At 45.3% G+C, this 27,734-nt stretch overlaps 1 protein-coding gene across 1 annotated transcript in view; it reads right to left on the bottom strand.

Annotated features, from left to right (window-relative positions):
• LOC142198685 (uncharacterized) overlaps positions 1-23,352 on the bottom strand; it is a 104,157-nt gene extending 80,805 nt beyond the window's left edge. Inside the window, exons 1-6 of the mRNA XM_075269713.1 lie at positions 23,238-23,352; positions 23,028-23,154; positions 20,359-20,453; positions 20,191-20,269; positions 19,997-20,091; positions 19,466-19,574 (exon numbers count right to left, since the gene is read on the bottom strand). Of these exons, the coding sequence (XP_075125814.1) occupies positions 19,466-19,574; positions 19,997-20,091; positions 20,191-20,269; positions 20,359-20,453; positions 23,028-23,154; positions 23,238-23,261 (529 nt within the window). The 5' untranslated portion in view covers positions 23,262-23,352. The remainder of the gene's footprint in view (positions 1-19,465; positions 19,575-19,996; positions 20,092-20,190; positions 20,270-20,358; positions 20,454-23,027; positions 23,155-23,237) is intronic.
• Positions 23,353-27,734: the final 4,382 nt, after the last annotated feature.

The raw sequence follows: 27,734 nt of genomic DNA, 5'->3' as shown, positions 1-27,734 counted from the left end.
CCTCTACACCTAGACCGGGGACAGTGACAAGGGGACGTCCTCTACACCTAGACCAGTGACAGTGACAAGGGGACGTCCTCTACACCTAGACCGGGGACAGTGACAAGGGGACGTCCTCTACACCTAGACCGGTGACAGTGACAAGGGGACGTCCTCTACACCTAGACCAGTGACAAGGAGACGTCCTCTACACCTAGACCGGGGACAGTGACAAGGGGACGTCCTCTACACCTAGACCGGGGACAGTGACAAGGGGACGTCCTCTACACCTAGACCGGGGACAGTGACAAGGAGACGTCCTCTACACCTAGACCGGGGACAGTGACAAGGGGACGTCCTCTACACCTAGACCAGTGACAGTGACAAGGGGACGTCCTCTACACCTAGACCGGGGACAGTGACAAGGAGACGTCCTCTACACCTAGACCGGGGACAGTGACAAGGGGACGTCCTCTACACCTAGACCGGGGACAGTGACAAGGGGGCGTCCTCTACACCTAGACCAGTGACAAGGGGACGTCCTCTACACCTAGACCAGTGACAGTGACAAGGGGACATCCTCTACACCTAGACCAGTGACAGTGGCAAGGGGACGTCCTCTACACCTAGACCAGTGACAAGGAGACATCCTCTACACCTAGACCGGTGACAGTGACAAGGGGACGTCCTCTACACCTAGACCAGTGACAAGGGGACGTCCTCTACACCTAGACCAGTGACAGTGACAAGGGGACGTCCTCTACACCTAGACCAGTGACAAGAGGACATCCTCTACACCTAGACTGGTGACAGTGACAAGGGGACGTCCTCTACACCTAGACCAGTGACAAGGGGCCGTCCTCTACACCTAGACCAGTGACAGTGACAAGGGGACGTCCTCTACACCTAGACCAGTGACAGTGACAAGAGGACATCCTCTACACCTAGACTGGTGACAGTGACAAGGAGACGTCCTCTACACCTAGACCTGTGACAGTGACAAGGGGACGTCCTCTGCACCTAGACCAGTGACAAGGGGACGTCCTCTACACCTAGGCCAGTGACAAGGGGACGTCCTCTACACCTAGACCGGTGACAGTGACAAGAGGAAGTCCTCTACACCTAGACTTGTGACAGTGACAAGGGGACGTCCTCTACACCTAGACCAGTGACAGTGACAAGGGGACGTCCTCTACACCTAGACCAGTGACAGTGACAAGGGGACGTCTTCTACACCTAGACCTGTGACAGTGACAAGGGGACGTCCTCTACACCTAGACTGGTGACAGTGACAAAGGGACGTCCTCTAGACCAGTGACAAGGGGACGTCCTTTACACCTAGATCGGTGATAGTGACATGAGGACGTCCTCTACACCTAGACCAGTGACAGTGACAAGGGGATGTCCTCTACACCTAGACTGGTGACAGTAACAAGGGGACATCCTCTACACCTAGACCAGTGACAAGGAGATGTCCTCTATACCTAGACCGGTGACAGTGACAAGGAGACGTCCTCTACACCTAGATCAATGACAGTGACAAGGAGATGTCCTCTACACCTAGACCGGTGACAGTGACAAGGAGACAACCTCTACACCTAGACCAATGACAAGAGGACGTCCTCTACACCTAGAGCAGTGATAGTGACTAGGGGACGTCCTCTACACCTAGATCGGTGATAGTGACAAGAGGATGTCCTATACACCTAGACCGGTGACAATGACAAGATGACACCCTCTACATCTGGAGGAGAGAAAGTTTCACCAGCAATATAGAAGGGGATTCTTCACAGTAAGAACATTGAGGCTCTGGAACTCTCTGCCCCATGAAGTGGTGATGGCGAATTCATTGAGCAAGTTCAAAGAGGGCCTGGATAACTTTCTAGAACAGAAAAATGGTTTGGTGAACTCCTCATTAGTTCTCTTTAACCCCTTCCCACCACAAATATTTTTCGATTTTCGTTTTTGACTCCATGCCCAAACCCCATAACTTTATCATTTTTCCATTCACAAAACCATAAAAGGGCTTAATGTTTGCGGGACAGATTGTACTATGTGATGGTACCATTTAGTATTCTAAAATTTAGAATGGGGGGAATTGGAGAAAAACTGGATTTGGCAAACTTTATTACAGCCAAAATAACCTGACGCCTGTTTTCTATTAGTCGGTCCGATACCACATTTATATAGTTTTTCGTTTACATTTATATCCCTTTAAAAAATCCCAAAGTTGCCATATTCTGATACCCATAACTTTTTTATATTTCCATGTATGGAGATACCTAGGGATTCTTTAATTGTGGGGTCGGGTGTACTTTTTAGTTATTTTAGCAATTTTTATTTATTTTCTATTTTTAAATGTTTGTAGAGCGGATGTTTTCAGAAGAGGAATGTATAATTTATATAAAGAGGAGCAATTTAATTTTTTTTTTTTTTTCAACTTTTTTTTTCTAAACTTAAATTTTATTAGCCCCCTAGGAATGTGGGTCTCATAGACTGCGATACAACTGTAGAGTCTATGAGCGGTTCACTAGATTACTATGTAGTAAGACCATATAGTGTATACTCTATAACCAGCCTCGATAGCTATATTACTATGACAAGCCTGGGAGTCTTCATCGAGGTTGAGCACACGCCATCAACTGGCAAAAAGCAGTGGAATCCACTAAGTCTTGCGGCAGTGACTTCTTCGCCGGCAGCTTGTTAAGTTGCACAATAGTCAGATGACTGGGGGCTTATTGTTGTCTTCTGGCCACACACCGACATTGGCATGGAAGTTATAATGTTGATAATGACGACCATGTGCTAGGTGTAGATGTGGCCTGTCTACAAGGAAGATCAAGAGGAAGAGAACAGTCTCGGTCACTTTCTCTGCCACTGCCAAGTCTATTTTTCCAAATAAGAGTCTCTGTTTACAGATCTTGGATATCGGCGTGGATTTATCGTTTGGCAACGTACATTTCCCATATAGGAAATGAACGCATGTAGTTGCTTCTACCAGCAGGTCTGCCCCAGGTAGGCTTTTTGGAGGTTAGGCCTGCCCTACCACTGCCACCATCCTCCTCATCCGATGTCACCCTGACGCCGATAACCACGTAGATCGATCACAGATGTCTTTGCATGTCCACCATTACAGCAACTGAGATTGAGGACGAGCGCACCACCTTATATACTCCATATGACATCAGCACTGTAAGCTCCGCCTACCCCTGAGACTGTCAGATGTTGCTATCACGTGATGTATGAGCCACATTGCCTGCTCTGTATTTCCTGGTCTAACACGTGGCAGCAGCCATTTTCTCGAAGTGTGGCCATTTTTGTTCGCGCAAAGCAAATAACCATTTGTTTAGTTCTATTAAAACCAAAATATTTGGAATTTTTGGGAACAACCTGACTCATGACGAACCAATTCATCCAACGCTAAACGTTCAATGCCGCTACTGGATACAGAGAACCAGGAAGAGCTTGTTTTTTTTCTCTATCACTCCATTTGCATCACCTATACAGTTAAAAAAAAACCATCTAAGACAATCCCTACATTAGAATGTTCCAGAATCAGGAGCCCGAGTTTTTTTTGTTTGTAATTTTTTTTTAGCAGTGTTTCCTAGCCTGGCATTGTGGCAATAGTCGCCAATGGCCATAGATTATGATGTTGTGCATGACTGACATCAATCTGTTCAAGCGCAAGCACATAGCCGATGAAGTTTGGAACGGTCTTCGGCATCATCACTTTTCATGACACCGCTGCAATCTGGCCCATGCGTAGGGTATATAAGTGTATCAGAGAAATCACATCTAGGAACACAATGTAGTTAGAGAGATATTTCCAGCTCACCCAGACAAGTCCTAGATGGGAAGATGGCGCTTCATCTCCCATCCCGAGATGGGAAATATGGAAACAAGTGAATGCAGCTGTTCAACGCTGTTTCCATAACTCCCATAGAGGTAAACTATGTAATGTAAACAGCATGGCATAATGAGATACACTGTCTCTGTAACACCTGAAGTTACGCCAATACACAGTCCAGTCCTATTAATGTGAGCACCGCCTACTTTTTACGTCAACATTAGCTAACCAATGACAGAAGGCACGTGTCATCAGCCATCTGGGTGCACTCAACATGGATCAACACAAACATGCATCTATCCTTGCGGACCATGTTCACCCCTACATGCCAATTGTTCTTCCTCAGGATGATGGCATCTACCAGCAGGACAATGCCACGTGTCATAAAGCTCGCAGTGTACGTGCGTGGTTCGGGGAGCACCAGGATGAGTTTACCGTACTCCCTTGGCCAGCAAATTCCCCAGGCTTGAACCCAATCGAGAATCTGTGGGACCACCTCGATTGGGTTGTTCGCGCCATGGATGCTCAACCGCGTAACCTAGCGCAGCTGGCCACGGCACTGGAGTCGGCATGGCCCAACATCCCAGTGAAAATCATCACAAATCCCCCTCGTCCTGCACGTCTCGCAGCCGTCCGCTCTGCCAAAGGGGGGTATTCTGGAATGTGACAGGTGGTCATATTAATGGGACTGGACTGTGTAGCTTAGTTCACTCTGGTACACTGTTTCTGCAATTCCCAGTACTATTCAGTGGTTGCCATAAGTCTCACCCAAGGGCAGGCTTTCTGAACAAGAGGTACACAACGTACTGACCTAGTGTTCAGAAAGCACACAACATTATGCTCCACTGTGGAGAAGGCACACAATGTAATACTGGCCAAAACAATATTTGATAGACAATTTATTGTGAATCCAGTTTATTATTTTACTTGTATTTTCCCCCTTTATCCTTCTATACTGTATGAATAAAGATCAGCTATTACGTCCACATATGATATACAGTAGAACATACAGTTTACACGCGATGTCCTTCTTTATGACGGTCACTCTGGATTCTCCTGCAGTATGGGGGAATGTATGACTCCAGTAAGAAGAAGTCCATGGAGACAGTTCAGCTTCACAGCTTTGGTAGTACACAAGGCTCCTCTCTTCTTCCTTATGTTTACAAGACTTTAGCTCCATGGATCCTGGTCACGTTGACTTCAGGGAATAGAATTTGGGTGTTTGGCAGATCGGGGCCAATTCCCCCCTATCAATCTGTCCTATTCGTTGGTTTATATCTGTGAAGAACCTGATGGGTAACACAATCTCATTTTGCGTATTACTGATTCTACGTAAAATTTTTGATGAACTTGATTTCCTTGATTTTCCACTTGTAGAATATTAAATTGGCTTCTTCCTTGTGTGAATTCTCTGGTGATCACTAAGATTGGATTTAGAAGTAAAACATTTCCCACATTCTGGACATGAATATGGCTTCTCTCCCGTGTGAATTCTCTGATGTCTAAATAGATTGGATTTATCTATAAAACATTTCCCACATTGTGTACATGAATATGGCTTCTTTCCTGTGTGGATTTTCTCATGTTTTGCAAGATTTGATTTACTGATATAACATTTTCCACATTCTGAACATGAATACGGCTTCTCTCCTGTGTGAATTCTTTTATGTTTAATAAGATTTGATTTATTGTTAAAACACTTTCCACATTCTGAACATGCAAATGGTTTTTCTTCGGTGTGAATTCTCTCATGTGAAAGGAGATTTGACTTCTCTTTAAAACTTTTCCCACATTCTAAACACGAATACGGTTTCTCTCCAGTGTGTATTTTTTCATGTATGATAAGATTAGATTTTTTAATAAAACATTTTCCACACTGTGAACATGAATACGGCTTCTCTACAGTGTGTATTTTCTCATGTTTACGAAGATTTGATCTACCTGCAAAACTTTTACCACACACTGAACATGAATACGGCTTCTCTCCTGTGTGAATTCTCTGATGATATTTAAGGTTGTCTTTAGTAATATAACATTTCCCACATTCTGAACATGAAAATGGCTTCTCTCCTGTGTGGCTTCTGTGATGTTTAACAAGACAGGTTTTATCAGCAAAACTTTTCCCGCAAATTAAACATGAATATGGCTTCTCTCCTGTGTGAGTTCCTTCATGTTTAATAAGAGATGATTTATTAGTAAAACATTTTCCACACACGGGGCATGGAAAAGGCTTCTCCCCTGTGTGGATTCTTTGATGATCCTTCAGGTTGTTTTCCGAAATAAAACATTTCCTACATTCTGAACATGAAAATGGCTTCTCTTTTCTGTGGATTCTCTCATGTTTAACGAGACCTGACTTACCAACAAAACATTTCCCACATTGTGAACACGAATACGGCTTCTCTCCTGTGTGGATCATCTCATGGGTGACCAGATTTGATCGAACTGCAAAACATTTTCCACACAGTGAACAAGAATATGGTTTCTCTCCTGTGTGAACTCTCTGATGGTCCTTGAGTTTGGCTTTAGTAATAAAACATTTCTCACATTCAGAACATGAAAATGGCTTCTCACCTGTGTGAATTCTCTGATGGTTAATGAGAATTGTTTTATTTCTAAAACACTTCCCACATTCTGAACATGAATATGGCTTCTCTCCTGTGTGACTTCTCTGATGGTTAATGAGACTTCTTTTACTTGTAAAACATTTCCCACACTCCGAACATGAATATGGCTTCTCTCCTGTGTGACTTCTCTCATGATGATCAAGGCCTGATTTTTGCGTAAAGCATTTCCCACATTCTGAACATGAATATGGCTTCTCTCCTGTGTGAATTCTTTTGTGTGTAAGAAGTACTGAGCTGCTATTAAACTCTTTTTCACATTCCCCACACTGAAACCTTTCCCCCGATTTCTTGTCAATACTTGTGGTCACAATCTGTGATGGGTGAGAAGGTTCCTCATGATTCGGGGGATTATATGATGGATCTGTACTGTGACCTCCTGGATGTACATTAGGGGTAATGAGGTTTTCTCCTGAGGAGCGCTCCATCATATCTTCATCTTCCGCTTTTACCAATAACATGGAGTCTGCCTTAGAGTTCTCACTCGAATTTTCTGTTAAGATTAAAAGCAGATTTAGTGATTTTTATTTCCCCAAACCAGACAAGTAGAGAAATGTATAACATTCTTATTGGGCTGGAAACACACGTGCAGTTTTTGGTGAAATTGGAGGTGAAACCGGAACTGAATCAAATAGGAAGGAGAAGTATACGGCCTTACTTTATATTTGCTATTATTTTTTAATACACATTGAAAAACAGCATCGAGTGCTGTATCAAGAACTGTAAGTACGATTCCAGCACTGTAACATTGTGTGTAAGAGATCAGTGACAAGGTCCAGGATTCTGCTCTTCCCTTAGTGACCACTTCCATCACATAAAACGAGACTTGAGCAAATACAAATCCAAAAAACACAATTTATTTCTGGAATCCCCCCCCTCCCCCCTACATGTTACACCCCTCGGGGCTGTTTTTTAGGATTTCTTTAGAATGACTTTGCTCTTCATCTTCCTGACTGGTTGTCTATCATATATTCCTGTATTGCCCGAGCAGTTCTAACATTACGTGCCCCTCATTTTGGCGCATGCACCGTAGATGATAGATGCTGGATAAATCAAGATGACTCGAGGGAATGAAATATGCCGCCACTTTCCTAACGGGTAATTACATAAATATATTTGGGTCCTCAGATCCAAATTTACACTTGACAAAAACATGATGGTGGCGATATGGGTGGGACCTCGGGCCCCTACCCCGTAGGCTGCACTACTTCTTCAGGGATATTGGGTATATTTTGATGTTTCATCATATAGACAGATAGGTCTCATCATATATGTTGGATTAGATGATGTTGGTATTACACTTTTGCCATTTGCTTAAAGGGATTCTACCATTAAAGCAACTTTTTTTTCTAATTACCACGTCGGAATAGCCTTAAGAACGGCTATTCGTCTCCTACCTTTAGATGTGGTCTCCGTCACGCCGTTCCTTACAAATACTGGTACTTACTGGTATGTTAATGAGGTCTCGGCAGCAATGGGGGCGTCCTTCTTCTTCATCTGCCTCCTCCCCTTGTCTGTCGTCTTCTTTCTTCGTCATGTCTGACGCCTGTGCAGTCGGCGGCCATATTTCCAAGACTGCAATTGCGCGCATGCGCAGTACGCTCCTCACGTTTTCGCCGAACAAAGTGTAGTGCACATGTTCAGTAAGGTCCGTTCAGCCCTCCGAGGCGCGAGTAAACTCATCCAGATGTCGGAAGGCTGTATGGACCTTACTGAGCATGCGCAGTACACTCTGTTCGTCGAAGACTTGAGGAGCGTACTGCGCATGCTGGCCGGTGGCCATATTTCCAAGACTGCAATTGCGCGCATGCGCAGTACGCTCCTCACGTCTTCGCCGAAAAGAGTGTACTGCGCATGCTCAGTAAGGTCCGTTCAGTCCTCCGACGCGCGAGTGAACTCATCCAGACGTCGGAAGGCTGTACGGACCTTACTGAGCATGCGCAGTACACTCTGTTCGGCGAAGATGTGAGGAGCGTACTGCGCATGCGCGCAATTGCAGCCTTGGAAATATGGCCGCCGGCCGGCATGCGCAGTCGGCTCTAACAGGGTCTCACTGTCAGAGCCGACTGCGCAGGCGTCAGACATGACGAAGAAAGAAGACAACAGACAACGGGAGGAGGCAGATGAAGAAGAATGATGCCCTCATTGCTGCCGAGACCTCATTAGAATACCGGTAAGTACCAGTATTTCTAAGGAACGGCGCGACGGAGACCACATCTAAAGGTAGGAGACGAATAGCCTTTCTTAAGGCTATTCCGATGTGGTAATTAGAAAAAAAGTTGCTTTAATGGTAGAATCCCTTTAATAAACACTTTAAAGAGAATCTACATGGACATGACCTTCCTTAAATTTGTAGAAATTTAGTAAATTAGACAACTTTTTGCAGAATTGTAAAGATTTTCTGGAACTGTCTTACAGGTGATAGCCTCTTGTCTTGGTTGGTGACCATGAATGGAGGAAGGTCTGGACTTGTCAGATCCCCAGCCATGAGTTCCTTGTATCTGGAGACATGTATATGTAGTTCACCGTTTCATTTTCTCAGGGGTTGGGGGGAGGGTTTTGGTTTATACCGCCTATGGTTTTATGCTACATTACTTCTTTAGTGTGGTGGGCTTTTCATCTCCTTAGTGATATGGTTTGGGTTAAAGTCTTCTCCGGTTAGGCCGCCGATCATTTATCCACATTAGGCACTAGGGTACAATTGCACTTGTGTCATAAGAAACTAAAAAAATGTATTTCAGATTTCTATCTCGGCTCTTGTATAGCTGCACACTAGTGATCTGGATGAACCTTCATGTGCTATCAGATTCTAAGAACCACCATAGACTGGCCGAATATTACGAGAAGCCTGCATAGATTTTGTATTGCGGACCTCGCACTGATAAACCTGATCTGATCCGGATTTACCAGATCACTGATGACTTCGGCCAACGCCGTGACACACAAATGATTGATGGAATTAGAGACCTTTCCACCTAGACCTGATTCAGTACCCGAGAGGACGACATCTAGAAATTTATAGCAGAAAAACTATCTAACCCTGGTGATTGTCTCCCCATCATTGTCTCTATTACCATTTGTATCTCCTCCAGATTGATGGAAGCGTCTAAAATTTTGGGGGGCAATTGAAAGTTTGAGGAATCTGAAGGAAACCAAGACCAACCCCTACTCATGGTGGAGTATTCACACAACGCCCCTGTATAACTTCTGGTTTATAAGTTATGATATTAGCCGGGACGTACCTGGGGCCTGCCTGACCCACCACAAAAATTCAGTCCTGAGTATCTATCCAGGTTAACTCATCGTCATAACTTTTTATTTTTCACTGCTCTATAGATGGAGCTGTGCGACAGATCAAATTATAGATTTTATTGGCACTAACTTGCTGTGGGCTACAGGTTCTATGCTAGGGATGGGCCGCATCTCAATGGGGAGGGGGCGGCTGTGCTGGGGGAGAAGATGGCTAGATGGTTGGAGGAGTGTTTAAACTAGGGACTGGGGGAGAGGGTAACAGATATACAGTGTTGGCCAAAAGTATTGTCCCCCCTGCAGCTCTGTCAGATAATCCTCGCTGTCCCCCAGATAATGATTACAAGAACAAACTCTTTGGTAATATCTTCATTTATTTTGTTTGCAATGAAAAAAACACAAAAGAGAATGAAAAAAAAGTCACATCATTGATCATTTTACACAAAACTCCAAACCTGGTGCGGACAGAAGTATTGGCGCCCTCAGTAAGAGACTTGGTAAATGAAGTTTAATGCTGACAAATGTAAGGTAATGCACTTTGGTCGGCGTAATATAATGTCTGACTATGGACTTAATAGTAAATTTCTGGGTAAGACTGCCAATGAAAAAGACTTAGGGATTTTGGGGGACAGTAAGCTTACCTTTAGTGACCAGTGTCAGGCAGCTGCTGCCAAGGCAAATAAAATTATGGGATGCATCAAAAGAGCTCTAGATTCTCATGACAAGGACATAGTTCTACCTCTATACAAATCACTGGTACGGCCACACTTAGAATATTGTGCGCAATTTTGGGCCCCGATATACAAGAAAGACATAAGTGAGCTTGAAAAAGTGCAAAGACGGGCAACCAAAATGATCAGGGGAATGTGAGGACTGGAGGACAACGAGAGGTTAACAAACTGGGGGTTATTCAGATTAGAGAAAAGACGTCTACGTGGAGATCTAATAACAACGTACAAATACATGAAGGGACAATACAAGGAACTTTCTAAGGATATTTTTACTCCTAGACCAGTCACAGTGACAAGAGGACGTCCTCTACACCTAGACCAGTGACAGTGACAAGGGGACATCCTCTACACCTAGACCAGTGACAAGAGGACGTCCTCTACACCTAGACCAGTGACAGTGACAAGCGGACGTCCTCTACACCTAGACCGGGGACAGTGACAAGGGGACGTCCTCTACACCTAGACCGGGGACAGTGACAAGGGGACGTCCTCTACACCTAGACCAGTGACAGTGACAAGGGGACGTCCTCTACACCTAAACCAGTGACAAGAGGACATCCTCTACACCTAGACCAGTGACAGTGACAAGGGGACGTCCTCTACACCTAGACCGGGGACAGTGACAAGGGGACGTCCTCTACACCTAAACCAGTGACAAGGGGACATCCTCTACACCTAGACCAGTGACAGTGACAAGGGGACGTCCTCTACACCTAGACCAGTGACAGTGACAAGGGGATGTCCTCTACACCTAGACCAGTGACAGTGACAAGGGGACGTCCTCTACACCTAAACCAGTGACAAGGGGACATCCTCTACACCTAGACCAGTGACAGTGACAAGGGGACGTCCTCTACACCTAGACCAGTGACAAGGGGACGTCCTCTACACCTAGACCTGTGACAGTGACAAGGGGACGTCCTCTACACCTAGACCAGTGACAGTGACAAGGGGACGTCCTCTACACCTAGACCGGGGACAGTGACAAGGGGACGTCCTCTACACCTAGACCAGTGACAGTGACAAGGGGATGTCCTCTACACCTAGACCAGTGACAGTGACAAGGGGATGTCCTCTACACCTAGACCAGTGACATGGGGACGTCCTCTACACCTAAACCAGTGACAAGGGGACATCCTCTACACCTAGACCAGTGACAGTGACAAGGGGACGTCCTCTACACCTAGACCAGTGACAAGGGGACGTCCTCTACACCTAGACTGGTGACAGTGACAAGGGGACGTCCTCTACACCTAGACCGGTGACAGTGACAAGAGGACATCCTCTACACCTAGACCAGTGACAGTGACAAGGGGACGTCCTCTACACCTAGACCGGGGACAGTGACAAGGGGACGTCCTCTACACCTAAACCAGTGACAAGGGGACATCCTCTACACCTAGACCAGTGACAGTGACAAGGGGACGTCCTCTACACCTAGACCAGTGACAGTGACAAGGGGATGTCCTCTACACCTAGACCAGTGACAGTGACAAGGGGACGTCCTCTACACCTAAACCAGTGACAAGGGGACATCCTCTACACCTAGACCAGTGACAGTGACAAGGGGACGTCCTCTACACCTAGACCAGTGACAAGGGGACGTCCTCTACACCTAGACCTGTGACAGTGACAAGGGGACGTCCTCTACACCTAGACCAGTGACAGTGACAAGGGGACGTCCTCTACACCTAGACCGGGGACAGTGACAAGGGGACGTCCTCTACACCTAGACCAGTGACAGTGACAAGGGGATGTCCTCTACACCTAGACCAGTGACAGTGACAAGGGGATGTCCTCTACACCTAGACCAGTGACATGGGGACGTCCTCTACACCTAAACCAGTGACAAGGGGACATCCTCTACACCTAGACCAGTGACAGTGACAAGGGGACGTCCTCTACACCTAGACCAGTGACAAGGGGACGTCCTCTACACCTAGACTGGTGACAGTGACAAGGGGACGTCCTCTACACCTAGACCGGTGACAGTGACAAGGGGACGTCCTCTACACCTAGACCGGGAACAGTGACAAGGGGACGTCCACTACACCTAGACCTGTGACAGTGACAAGGGGACGTCCTCTACACCTAGACCAGGGACAGTGACAAGGGGACATCCTCTACACCTAGACCGGTGACAGTGACAAGGGGACGTCCTCTACACCTAGACCGGGAACAGTGACAAGGGGACGTCCACTACACCTAGACCTGTGACAGTGACAAGGGGACGTCCTCTACACCTAGACCGGGGACAGTGACAAGGGGACGTCCTCTACACCTAAACCAGTGACAAGGGGACATCCTCTACACCTAGACCAGTGACAGTGACAAGGGGACGTCCTCTACACCTAGACCAGTGACAAGGGGACGTCCTCTACACCTAGACCTGTGACAGTGACAAGGGGACGTCCTCTACACCTAGACCGGTGACAGTGACAAGGGGACGTCCTCTACACCTAGACCGGTGACAGTGACAAGGGGACGTCCTCTACACCTAGACCTGTGACAGTGACAAGGGGACGTCCTCTACACCTAGACCAGGGACAGTGACAAGGAGACGTCCTCCACACCTAGACCGGTGACAGTGACAAGGGGACGTCCTCTACACCTAGACTGGGAACAGTGACAAGGGGACGTCCACTACACCTAGACCAGGGACAGTGACAAGGGGACATCCTCTACACCTAGACCGGTGACAGTGACAAGGGGACGTCCTCTACACCTAGACCGGGAACAGTGACAAGGGGACGTCCACTACACCTAGACCTGTGACAGTGACAAGGGGACGTCCTCTACACCTAGACCGGGGACAGTGACAAGGGGACGTCCTCTACACCTAAACTAGTGACAAGGGGACATCCTCTACACCTAGACCAGTGACAGTGACAAGGGGACGTCCTCTACACCTAGACCAGTGACAAGGGGACGTCCTCTACACCTAGACCTGTGACAGTGACAAGGGGACGTCCTCTACACCTAGACCGGTGACAGTGACAAGGGGACGTCCTCTACACCTAGACCGGTGACAGTGACAAGGGGACGTCCTCTACACCTAGACCTGTGACAGTGACAAGGGGACGTCCTCTACACCTAGACCAGGGACAGTGACAAGGAGACGTCCTCCACACCTAGACCGGGGATAGTGACAAGGGGACGTCCTCTACACCTAGACCGGGGACAGTGACGTCCTCTACACCTAGACCGGGGACAGTGACAAGGTGACGTCCTCTACACCTAGACCAGTGACAGTGACAAGGGGACGTCCTCTACACCTAGACCGGGAACAGTGACAAGGGGACGTCCACTACACCTAGACCAGTGACAGTGACAAGGGGACGTCCTCTACACCTAGACCAGTGACAGTGACAAGGAGACGTCCTCTACACCTAGACTGGTGACAGTGACAAGAGGACGTCCTCTACACCTAGACCAGGGACAGTGACAAGGAGACGTCCTCTACACCTAGACCAGTGACAGTGACAAGGAGACGTCCTCTACATCTAGACTGGTGACAGTGACAAGAGGACGTCCTCTACACCTAGACCAGTGACAGTGACAAGGAGACGTTCTCTACACCTAGACTGGTGACAGTGACAAGAGGACGTCCTCTACACCTAGACCAGTGACAGTGACAAGGGGACGTCCTCTACTCCTAGACTTGTGACAGTGACAAGGGGACGTCCTCTACACCTAGACCGGGGACAGTGACAAGGGGACGTCCTCTACACCTAGACCGGTGGCAAGGGGACGTCCTCTACGTCTGGAGGAGAGAAAGTTTCACCAGAAACATAGAAGGGGATTCTTTACAGTAAGAACAGCGAGGCCCTGGAGGTCTCTGATGGTGGTGGTGGTGATGGAGGTGGTGGTGGTGATGGCAGATTCATTAAAGAGGGCCTGGATGTCTTTCTTGAAGAGAAAAAAATAACAGGTTATGGACTCTAGATTTTAAGGACACATTGATCCAGGGTTTTTATACTGACTGCCAGATTTGGAGTCGGGAAGGAATTTCTTCCCCTGAAATGGGGCAATTGGCAGGAGCCTCATGGGGTTTTTTGCCTTCCCCTGGATCAACACTGTAAGGATTGTAGGGTTATAGGTTGGACTTGGACTGATGTCTTTATCCAACCTCATCTACTATCTAACTGTAACTTTTTGATCACTTTTCATCACTATTTTTGGGGAAGTCAGGTGACCAAAACATATTAATCTGTACCCTGCAGTATATTTTGTTACTGCGTTCACCACCTGGGATAAATAATATATTTTTGGATAGTGTAGCCTTATACACACATGGGTACAAATAATATGTTTGTGTACATTTTTTTTTATATGGTCACTAATTTTTAGGCAACTTAGTCTCACTTCATGAAGCGTGTGATTCTGGACAAAAATGTCATTCACTTTCCAGCTAATTTGCAGTTCACTCCCTGTTGCTAGTGAAGTTCTATCCATCGATACATTAGATAGGAAAGACATCTTCATAGCGAGTTGAAGGGGGGAGGGATCTGGTCTCTTCATACAGTGAATGCAGATAGGAGGGGCTGATTCTCCTCACGGCCTCCACACACATCAGCAAACTGCTGAAACTGAACATTTTGCAAATGTCACAGATTACAAAGTAAAAAAATCTACTTATATAATAGGCACCGAGGGAGAGAAGAACCCGCCTGCAAGAACTGACGCTACAATAAGGTTTGCTTGGGGTGTGTTCGGTACATAAGGGGCAGTCTCAGGTATTCATGACGTAAAAAGACAATAAATATCTGATTTTTCTCAATAGATAATTGGGAATTGCTTTTATTTTCCCCCAGTCCATCCCCTTTATCCTTCTATAGTGAGACTGAAGATCAGATATTGACAGGTCCACATAGGATATAGAATATACCGTGTACACGCAACGTCCTCCCTTATCACGGTCACTCTGGATTCTCCTGCCGTGTGGGGGAATGTATGAATCCAGTAAGAAGAAGCGAGGGGCATGGGGACAATTCATGGTTTTGGATCTTCTCTTTGTTACATCCACAAGACGTTTCCTCCATGGATCCCACTCACAAAGACCTCAGGGAACAGAATTTTTGGATTTGGCTCAAACACGTTGCAATCCGGACCAGAAGTTCTGGTTTCTATATCGGCCAAATTTACCAGTCCGAACCTAGTTCGTAGTAATCTATGATGCTGGGCACCCCTGCCTCTGTGCAGCTCTACTGTATATACTATATACAATATGGGACAGTATAGCTATGGATAGGCAGGGTCTCAAATCATAGATTACTATGAGGCAAGAGTCTTTTGACTTGGTTTGGGCCAGGAAATCCAGCTGATGTACAGACGAGATTCCCCTCTGAAGCTCGAAAATTAACTCTCTTATTGGATGCTTAATGTCTATGAATTAATTAGAATATCACAGTCTCCAGATATGAATAGTTTGTTCTATGGAAATTATTTGATAAAGTTAAAAATATGACTTTTTTGTGACTTTTCTGGACATGAATATGGCTTCTCTCCTATGTGAATTCTCCAATGTTTAACAAGAACTGAATGATCAGCAAAACATTTCCCACACACCAAGCATGAATACGGCTTCTCTCCTGTGTGGGTTCTCTCATGTTTAACAAGTTTAGATTTTTCTGTAAAACATTTCTTACATTCTGAACATGAATATGGCTTCTCTCCTGTGTGAATTCTCTTATGTTGATCTAGATGTGACTTCTGTGTAAAACATTTCCCACATTCTGGACATGAATATGGTTTCTCTCCCGTGTGAATTCTTCTGTGTGTATAAAGATGTGAGCTTTGTGTAAATTGTTTCCCACATTGTAAACATGGATACGGCTTCTCTCCTGTGTGAGTTCTCTGGTGATGCTTGAGGTTGTCTTTCGTAGAAAACCATTTCTCACATTCTGAACATGAATAAGGCTTCTCTTTTGTGTGACTTCTCTCGTGCTCAACCAAAGTTTCCATATCTTTAAAATATTTCCCACATTTTGAACATGAATTTAGCTTCTCTCTTGTGTGAATTCTTTGATGATGCCTAAGGCTGTCTTTTGTAATATAAAATTTTCCACATTCTTCACATGAATATGGCTTCTCTCCTGTGTGAATTCTTCTGTGCGCATAAAGATTTGACCTGCGTGTAAACTCTTTTCCACATTCACCACACTGATACCTTTTCCCCCATGTCTGGCTGGTACTTGTAGTCACAATCTGTGATTGGTCAAAAAATTCCTCATGATTAGGGGGGTTATAAGATGGATCTACATTAGGGGTAATGAGGTTTTCTTCTGAGGAGCGCTCCATGACATCTTCATCTTCCGTTTTTATAAATAACAAGAAGTTTTCCTCAGAGTTCTCACTGGTATTTTCTGTTAAGATTAAAAATGGATTTTGTGATTTTTTTTTTTTTTTCAATCCCCAAATTTGAGAACTTTATAGCATTCTGGAAACACACATACAGTTCTTTGATGCAGTTTCGTGACTTTATAGGAGCCAAGATTCTGCTCTACCCTCAGTGACAGCTTCGATTACATACACTGCACAACCTAGTCTGTCCTTTGCCAACACGCAAAACCCATCAGTGCCAATTTATCAGATTAATACAAATTACCGTATATACTTGAGTATAAGCCGAATTTTTCAGCCCAGTTTTTGGGCTGAAAAAGCTTCCCTCGGCTTATACTCGAGTCAATAAGTTTTCCCAGTTTTTTGTGGTAAAATTAGGGGGGTCGGCTTATACTCGGGTCGGCTTATACTCGAGTATATACGGTAAACTATTAGTGATCAATTTTGGGCCCCAGTGAACAAACATTCCAAAAAGATAAGAGATAAGGACAGTAGAGGGTATCTGCAGAGACACAGAGAAACTGTAGATGGTTCTAGTGGCCGACTACCTCCATCCTATGCTGGATTCACAACTACACTGCTCAGTATTGTTGTACAATGTCCTCCATGCTGCTGCTCGGGTGCATGCAAGAGATATAGAGACAAGGAGGGATCACCTAGTATCAAATTGTAAGGTCTGTTACTATACAATAAATGGATTGATGGGAGGTCGTTTAGCAGACGTCACAGGTAGGGTTGAGCGATCGGGATCGGAAAAGATTGGATTCCGAACCCGATCTTTTTTTGGCGGGATAGAGGTCTCACGTTTGTTCCCACAATGCTTGGCTACTGGCCAATCATTGTGGGAAAAAGCTAACAACATTATTTGCTTTTCCCACAATGATTGGGAATATTGTGGGAACTAACGTGAGACCTCGATCCCGCCAAAAAAGATCGGGATCGGAATCCAATCTTTTCCGATCCCGATCGCTCAACCCTAGTCACAGGTGCTACAAGTCTGTTCGTTATCTCACTTCCTGGTCTGAATTTTTCTTCAATCCCTGAAGGCTACTTAAGAATTGAAGAGGGTCTCAGACTATAAGGGGACAGTTTTGACAGCGCAACAAATTCTACCAGTAAAAACTTCATATCTGCAGAACCTCACAGGCGGCATCGGGTGAATATCCACAGAGAGTTCTCTCAACTATCCAAGGGACAAACGAGGAAGACAATCTTATCTATAGAGGGAGCGGCGTCAGAGCGTGGAGAGAAAAATGGGAGTTGTGCAAATGCAGTTTTTCGCCAATTACACTCCATTCGGATTTATTTATTTTTTATCTTACAGAATATTAAGTGTAACCATAATGAAGTAGAATTTGTCCTGCAAACACTAAGACCTCATATGGCCCTGTGAACAGAAACATCTAAAATTTATGGGGTTTGGAAAGCGGGGAGTCAAACAAGAAAATCGAAGGCAAAGGCAAGCCTCAGGAGTGTCGATGTGACAACAACGTACATAGCTATGGGTACACAGAAGGAAACAATGCCTCAATCTGATAGGACGGTGCTGATCACATGATACAGCTCTATACCATTTACATGTGATGGAACAATTACTAACTATAACATATAGATAGAAGGAGGGGGCGCCCACTGTTCCCCAACTGAATCGTAGAAGGACCAATCTCCATAGTTTTTCTCCAATTCCACCTCATTCTAAAAAAAATTTCCGCCTCTAAGAACATCGTATGGAATATTAAATGGCGCCATTGCAAAGCACAACCTGTCCTGCAAAAATGAAGCCGTCATACGGCTCAGTGAGCACAAACACCCATTATCCAATGTGAGGGATGACATTATAGGACTCATGCTCTGCATTTTGTAGCAGTTCTCCCCGAGCTGGAGGGTGGAGACTGACTACTATGATGGCTCCCATACACTGCACACAGTAAGTAGAGGAGATTCTGCTATGTAAACTGCATCAGCAGGATCATACAGGACATGACAAACACTTAGGGTGAGACACAAAACTTACTACTAGCTGCAGCAGACTCTCACTATACCCCTCCCCCTTCATAGACTCCTATGTAAATCTATGACAAATCTATGAGTACAGTTCGCAAGACGGATTCAGGAAAAATTTCACAGTTAAAATCAGTTTAGCAGGTAGGAGGAGCCATTGTTCTGTGATAAGAGTATTATAAAGCTTCTTACAGTTGTTTGTATCTTTTATACTGACTATTTAACCACTTCATGGCAGATAATTTTTTAGGGTTTTTTTGGTATGTAGGAGATTGAAGGCTGTAACTTGTTCAAGTTTTTTTTCATTACTATATATACCTGTATATACAGTTCTAAAGATTCTGATACATTAGCTCCAGTTACAAGAGAAATGTAGCCTCCTAGTATACACTGCAGATCAAACACAAGTCCTCTAGGACCCTGCAACTCCCAAGTCCTAGAAGATCACAGGAGTGTCGGGCCAGGAGGAAACCCCATCATGGCGGCTTCTGTGACTGTGTACAATAAGATAACCTTATAACTTAGAATTCCTCCCTTAATGATAAGGCAGAGCACAGAAAGATTTATTGCTTTGCCCAATCACAGAGAGAGAGAGAACTGTGCAGTCATTCATAAGCTGCAGAGTCCTCTCTATCTCCTCCACCTCTATGATCAGAGCAAGGAAGAAACGAGAATCTGAACTATCGCCATACCTGTGGTAACACCTCCTGGAATCTCCTCCTCCACTTCCCTCTTACACAGGTGATGGCTCCTCATCCTCTCTTCTTCAGCCTCCGCTTTAATATCAGTCACATCTTCTCCCTGATTTGTCAGAGGTCACAATTCAGTCCAATACATCAGAAATACAGGAAGGAAATCTAACAGATCAACAGAAGAAAGCAGCAAAATATCTGAGGAGCGGTGAGCTCCACCCCCTATATAGATGTACCCCAGGACTCAGCAGCGCCCCCTACCTGCTGACTGTCTGGTACATGTATGAGTACAGGAGCGGTGAGCTCCACCCCCTATATAGATGTACCCCAGGACTCAGCAGCGCCCCCTACCTGCTGACTGTCTGGTACATGTATGAGTGCAGGAGCGGCGAGCTCCACCCCCTATATAGATGTACCCCAGGACTCAGCAGCGCCATCTACCTGCTGACTGTCTGGTACATGTATGAGTACAGGAGCGGCGAGCTCCACCCCCTATATAGATGTACCCCAGGACTCAGCAGCGCCATCTACCTGCTGACTGTCTGGGACATTCTCCTCCGGGCAGCCCTGGGAATACAGAGGACTCAGGGGACATCTCTCTGGTGGTTTTCTGTCAATGAGCCCATCTGTAGGAAAAATAGTAATGGAATAGATCGATATGTGATGATGGGAGTAGTAGTATCAAGGTGACCTTCAGCACAGCCAAAAAACTCTCCCCTCCTTACACTGCTGATCAGCCCATGAGTCCGTCTCCTCCTCTGAATCATCTATAATGCGAATATTAATATCCATCAGATCTTCATTCTAAATAGGGAAGAGGAAAAAAAAATGTAAATTGAACTTTGATTAATCTCTTTACAGTCAGATATTAGTGAGACTTTAGCGCCCCCTACCTGCTGACTGTCTAGGACATTCTCCTCCGGGCAGTCCTGGGAATACAGAGGACTCAGGGGACATCTCTCGGGGGGATTTCTCCTACTGGATCCATCTGTGGAGACACAAACACACAATGATGTGACCATAAGAGATACGAACCCCCTCCTGTGCGGGACATAAGAGGTCACTTTAACCCATTCTGGCCATGTGCTATTAGAAAACCGCAGGTAAGATTGTGAATCACCAGTTTTTGTGCTTATTAATGTGGATTGTTGTAGATTTTTGCACTTTTTGGATTGTGACATTTGCCGTTGAGCTTGTTCTGATCTCGCTGTGTTTTGGGCAGATGTTACGTTTGGGCAAACACATGTTAAATAGAACGGCCTAGACAGGTCACCAGGAGTGAAGATTGTTCCAGTGATAACCTTCTCCTTTGTATAATTAATTCTACAAATTATCACATCACACTGAGGAACATTCACCAGGACAGAGACTGATTCTGGAGGAAATATATCGGGTATATTACATGTTATGTTTATGTTGTGGCTCCATAAGGATTGTCCAGTTTTGCACTGGTGTATTGTGTATGTGGTTTGTGTGTATGTCCATAAGCGTCATGTGATTATGTGGATCTCAGTTTGGATATCAGTGAAAAACCTGCGATCGGTTGTTATAGATACCTGGAGTAAAGCTGTGTGAATATGAACTTTTGTAGCCGTGTCATCTACAGCGCCCTGCCCCTTTAAAGCTGACCTATAGCAGTTCAGAAAAATGGCTGGATTGCTATGGAAACCTGGAGTAAAGCTCTGATGTGGAAACTGTGTGCTGAGCTGTGTATCTAATCCTCTGATGGTTGGATATCAGTGTTGGATACACCAGGAGTAAAGCTGTGTGCATGTGGAGTGACCGTGTGTATGGCAGATGGAATAGGAGTGAAAGACTTGCAAGTTTATTTTGGCTAATGGAAGTCATTGTGTTGGGAATGTTGTGCAGGAGCAGGAAAGGTCTGTCTGAGACAGCTGAGGCTCTAAAACCTTCCTGGACACCTGATGTATCTGTGTGCCAAATTTGGTGAAGATCAGTCCAGTCATTTGGTCACGCATAAAGAACAGACAGATAGAAACTCATTTTTATATATAAGAGATATATAGTCTCTCCATACCATGTGATGTCCGGGGGGGCCGGGGGTCTGTATATAATATATATATCTCCTCTTACCATGTGATGTCCGGGGGGGCCGGGGGTCTGTATATAATATATATATCTCCTCTTACCATGTGATGTCCGGGGGGGCCGGGGGTCTGTATATAATATATATATCTCCTCTTACCATGTAATGTCCGGGGGGGCCAGGGGTCTGTATATAATATATATATCTCCTCTTACCATGTGATGTCCGGGGGGGCCGGGGGTCTGTATATAATATATATGTCTCCTCTTACCATGTGATGTCCGGGGGGGGCCGGGGTCTGTATATAATATATATATCTCCTCTTACCATGTGATGTCCGGGGGGGGGCCGGGGGTCTGTATATAATATATATCTCCTCTTACCATGTGATGTCCGGGGGGGCCGGGGGTCTGTATATAATATATATGTCTCCTCTTACCATGTGATGTCCGGGGGGGGCCGGGGGTCTGTATATAATATATATATCTCCTCTTACCATGTGATGTCTGGGGGGGCCGGGGGTCTGTATATAATATATATATCTCCTCTTACCATGTGATGTCTGGGGGGGCCGGGGGTCTGTATATAATATATATATCTCCTCTTACCATGTGATGTCCGGGGGGGCCGGGGGTCTGTATATAATATATATGTCTCCTCTTACCATGTGATGTCCGGGGGGGGCCGGGGTCTGTATATAATATATATATCTCCTCTTACCATGTGATGTCCGGGGGGGGGCCGGGGGTCTGTATATAATATATATGTCTCCTCTTACCATGTGATGTCCGGGGGGGGCCGGGGGTCTGTATATAATATATATATCTCCTCTTACCATGTGATGTCTGGGGGGGCCGGGGGTCTGTATATAATATATATATCTCCTCTTACCATGTGATGTCTGGGGGGGCCGGGGGTCTGTATATAATATATATATCTCCTCTTACCATGTGATGTGCGGGGGGGCCGGGGGTCTGAATATAATATATATATCTCCTCTTACCATGTGATGTCCGGGGGGGGCCGGGGTCTGTATATAATATATATATCTCCTCTTACCATGTGATGTCCGGGGGGGCCGGGGGTCTGTATATAATATATATATCTCCTCTTACCATGTGATGTCCGGGGGGGCCGGGGGTCTGTATATAATATATATATATCTCCTCTTACCATGTGATGTCCTGGGGGGCCGGGGGTCTGTATATAATATATATATCTCCTCTTACCATGTGATGTCCGGGGGGGGCCGGGGGTCTGTATATAATATATATATCTCCTCTTACCATGTGATGTCCGGGGGGGCCGGGGGTCTGTATATAATATATATATCTCCTCTTACCATGTGATGTCCTGGGGGGCCGGGGGTCTGTATATAATATATATATCTCCTCTTACCATGTGATGTCCGGGGGGGGCCGGGGGTCTGTATATAATATATATATATCTCCTCTTACCATGTGATGTCCGGGGGGGCCGGGGGTCTGTATATAATATATATATATCTCCTCTTACCATGTGATGTCCGGGGGGGCCGGGGGTCCTCCATCATCACCTCCTTGTACCGATCCTCGTCTCCTTCTAAATACTCCCACTCCTCCATGGAGAAATAGACAGCGACATCCTGACACCTTATAGGAACCTGACAACACAATGATACAGTCATCACCCCTCCCCCTCCAGTGCTGTTACTGGAGAATTTCCCAGCATTCCCAGCAGTGTCACCTCTCCAGTCAGCAGCTCCAGCATCTTGTTGGTGAGTTCTAGAATCTTCTGCTCATGGATCAGGGAGAGAAGGGGAGGATCTATGATAGGGCCCCGGCTCCTGCTCCCTCCTCCTCCTGGCTCTGTGATGGGGCCCCGGCTCCTGCTCCCTCCTCCTCCTGGCTCTGTGATGGGGCCCCGGCTCCTGCTCCCTCCTCCTCCTGGCTCTGTGTGTCCCGGCTCCTGCTCCCTCCTCCTCCTGGCTCTGTGATGGGGCCCCGGCTCCTGCTCCCTCCTCCTCCAGGCTCTGTGATGGGGCCCCGGCTGTTGGGGGCCACACAGTCCCCCGATGTCTTCTTCACCAGTGAGTATTCCTGTGTATGGAGAGACAATTAGGGCTATAAATCCTTCCTGACCCCAAATCTGACATCAGAATAAATCCCAGGACCATCCCCCGATCTCCAGTAATCTAATGTGACAAAGAAAAACAATTTATTGTCTTTTCTAATAATTAATTGTTGTTATTATATTGTACTCCCGGGATAAACATAAATCTATCTATATATAGGGAGAGGTGAGAGGCAGAGAGCTGGAGTCCAGATATATCAGCCCCAGGTCTCTGACATATGTGAGGTCCAGGGCAGATCTGGAGTAGCCTCAGCACAGGTGTAGACCCCGGGCTCATTACTGACCCATAAAAGGCTGCAGCTCTTGCATTGCAGGGCAGTTCCATGAGGTGAGAGGAGGTGTGCGGGTCTGTCCTGTAACCCTGAGTCTGGTGACACAATGTTGCGTCTGTTTTGTTTGAGTGGGTGGAACTAACCCACATGTATATATCTGTTCTATATGCGCTCAGCAGGGAGATGATAGAAATGTAGTACAGATACCTCTCCGCTCAGCAGATAGATGATAGAAATGTAGTACAGATACCTCTCCGCTCAGCAGATAGATGATAGAAATGTAGTACAGTTACCTCTCCGCTCAGCAGATAGATGATAGAAATGTAGTACAGATACCTCTCCGCTCAGCAGGGAGATGATAGAAATGTAGTACAGATACCTCTCCGCTCAGCAGATAGATGATAGGAATGTAGTACAGATACCTCTCCGCTCAGCAGATAGATGATAGAAATGTAGTACAGTTACCTCTCCGCTCAGCAGATAGATGATAGAAATGTAGTACAGATACCTCTCCGCTCAGCAGATAGATGATAGAAATGTAGTACAGATACCTCTCCGCTCAGCAGATACATGATAGAAATGTAGTACAGATACCTCTCCGCTCAGCAGGGAGATGATAGAAATGTAGTACAGATACCTCTCCGCTCAGCAGATACATGATAGAAATGTAGTACAGTTACCTCTCTGCTCAGCAGATAGATGATAGAAATGTAGTACAGATACCTCTCCGCTCAGCAGATAGATGATAGAAATGTAGTACAGATACCTCTCCGCTCAGCAGATACATGATAGAAATGTAGTACAGATACCTCTCCGCTCAGCAGATAGATGATAGAAATGTAGTACAGATACCTCTCCGCTCAGCAGGGAGATGATAGAAATGTAGTACAGATACCTCTCCGCTCAGCAGATAGATGATAGAAATGTAGTACAGATACCTCTCCGCTCAGCAGATAGATGATAGAAATGTAGTACAGATACCTCTCCGCTCAGCAGATAGATGATAGAAATGTAGTACAGTTACCTCTCCGCTCAGCAGGGAGATGATAGAAATGTAGTACAGATACCTCTCCGCTCAGCAGATACATGATAGAAATGTAGTACAGATACCTCTCCGCTCAGCAGATACATGATAGAAATGTAGTACAGATACCTCTCCGCTCAGCAGATAGATGATAGAAATGTAGTACAGATACCTCTCCGCTCAGCAGATAGATGATAGAAATGTAGTACAGATACCTCTCCGCTCAGCAGATAGATGATAGAAATGTAGTACAGATACCTCTCCGCTCAGCAGGGAGATGATAGAAATGTAGTACAGATACCTCTCCGCTCAGCAGATACATGATAGAAATGTAGTACAGATACCTCTCCGCTCAGCAGATACATGATAGAAATGTAGTACAGATACCTCTCCGCTCAGCAGATACATGATAGAAATGTAGTACAGATACCTCTCCGCTCAGCAGATAGATGATAGAAATGTAGTACAGATATCTCTCCGCTCAGCAGATAGATGATAGAAATGTAGTACAGATACCTCTCCGCTCAGCAGATACATGATAGAAATGTAGTACAGATACCTCTCCGCTCAGCAGATAGATGATAGAAATGTAGTACAGATACCTCTCCGCTCAGCAGATAGATGATAGAAATGTAGTACAGTTACCTCTCCGCTCAGCAGATAGATGATAGAAATGTAGTACAGATACCTCTCCGCTCAGCAGATAGATGATAGAAATGTAGTACAGATACCTCTCCGCTCAGCAGATAGATGATAGAAATGTAGTACAGATACCTCTCCGCTCAGCAGGGAGATGATAGAAATGTAGTACAGATACCTCTCCGCTCAGCAGATAGATGATAGAAATGTAGTACAGATACCTCTCCGCTCAGCAGATAGATGATAGAAATGTAGTACAGATACCTCTCCGCTCAGCAGATAGATGATAGAAATGTAGTACAGATACCTCTCCGCTCAGCAGATAGATGATAGAAATGTAGTACAGATACCTCTCCGCTCAGCAGATACATGATAGAAATGTAGTACAGATACCTCTCCGCTCAGCAAATACATGATAGAAATGTAGTACAGATACCTCTCCGCTCAGCAGATAGATGATAGAAATGTAGTACAGATACCTCTCCGCTCAGCAGATAGATGATAGAAATGTAGTACAGATACCTCTCCGCTCAGCAGATAGATGATAGAAATGTAGTACAGATACCTCTCCGCTCAGCAGATAGATGATAGAAATGTAGTACAGATACCTCTCCGCTCAGCAGGGAGATGATAGAAATGTAGTACAGATACCTCTCCGCTCAGCAGATAGATGATAGAAATGTAGTACAGATACCTCTCCGCTCAGCAGATAGATGATAGAAATGTAGTACAGTCACCTCTCCGCTCAGCAGATAGATGATAGAAATGTAGTACAGATACCTCTCCGCTCAGCAGATAGATGATAGAAATGTAGTACAGATACTTCTCCGCTCAGTAGATAGATGATAGAAATGTAGTACAGATACCTCTCCGCTCAGCAGATAGATGATAGAAATGTAGTACAGATACCTCTCCGCTCAGCAGATAGATGATCTCCAAGGTGAAGTCTAATATTCTTCTGGTGATCTCAGTCCTGTCCTTGTCCATCCTTGGTGGGTCATTCAGCAGAAGGAGCGTCTGGAGGAGAAGAGGAGGAAACTGGATGAGCTGGAGGATCTAGTAGTGCAGGAGAGAGGAGGGGCCCGAAATCCTCCAGGGGCCACATCATGTGTGACATACAGGAGCTCCTCACATGGATACAGGAGGATTCCCACAGACACCAGTGATGGGGCCCATTGTATGTGACTGCAGGATCATGGAACTAAGACTCTGTTCACACCTGGAGCAGTGATGTCATCTTACCTTCTAGCCGCAGTGTGAACGTGTCCTGAGAGCAGCCACTGCTGTATATACAGTATATATATATATATCTATAGCCTGGGATAATGGCTGATAACAGAGAGAGCAGTCACTGCTGTATATACAGTATATATATATATCTATAGCCCGGGGTAATGGCTGATAACAGAGAGAGCAGTCACTGCTGTATATACAGTATATATATATATATATATATCTATAGCCTGGGGTAATGGCTGATAACAGAGAGAGCAGTCACTGCTGTATATACAGTATATATATATATATATCTATAGCCTGGGGTAATGGCTGATAACAGAGAGAGCAGTCACTGCTGTATATACAGTATATATATATATATATATCTATAGCCTGGGGTAATGGCTGATAACAGAGAGAGCAGTCACTGCTGTATATACAGTATATATATATATCTATAGCCTGGGGTAATGGCTGATAACAGAGAGAGCAGTCACTGCTGTATATACAGTATATATATATATATATATCTATAGCCTGGGGTAATGGCTGATAACAGAGAGAGCAGTCACTGCTGTATATACAGTATATATATATATCTATAGCCTGGGGTAATGGCTGATAACAGAGAGAGCAGTCACTGCTGTATATACAGTATATATATATATCTATAGCCTGGGGTAATGGCTGATAACAGAGAGAGCAGTCACTGCTGTATATACAGTATATATATATATCTATAGCCTGGGATAATGGCTGATAACAGAGAGAGCAGTCACTGCTGTATATACAGTATATATATATATATCTATAGCCTGGGGTAATGGCTGATAACAGAGAGAGCAGTCACTGCTGTATATACAGTATATATATATATATATCTATAGCCCGGGGTAATGGCTGATAACAGAGAGAGCAGTCACTGCTGTATATACAGTATATATATATATATCTATA

Source organism: Leptodactylus fuscus, chromosome 3 (genome assembly GCF_031893055.1).
Source record: "Leptodactylus fuscus isolate aLepFus1 chromosome 3, aLepFus1.hap2, whole genome shotgun sequence".
NCBI classification, from domain to species: domain Eukaryota; kingdom Metazoa; phylum Chordata; class Amphibia; order Anura; family Leptodactylidae; genus Leptodactylus; species Leptodactylus fuscus.
Note: the sequence above shows the minus strand (reverse complement) of the source record. Positions and strands in the feature narration are given on the sequence as shown.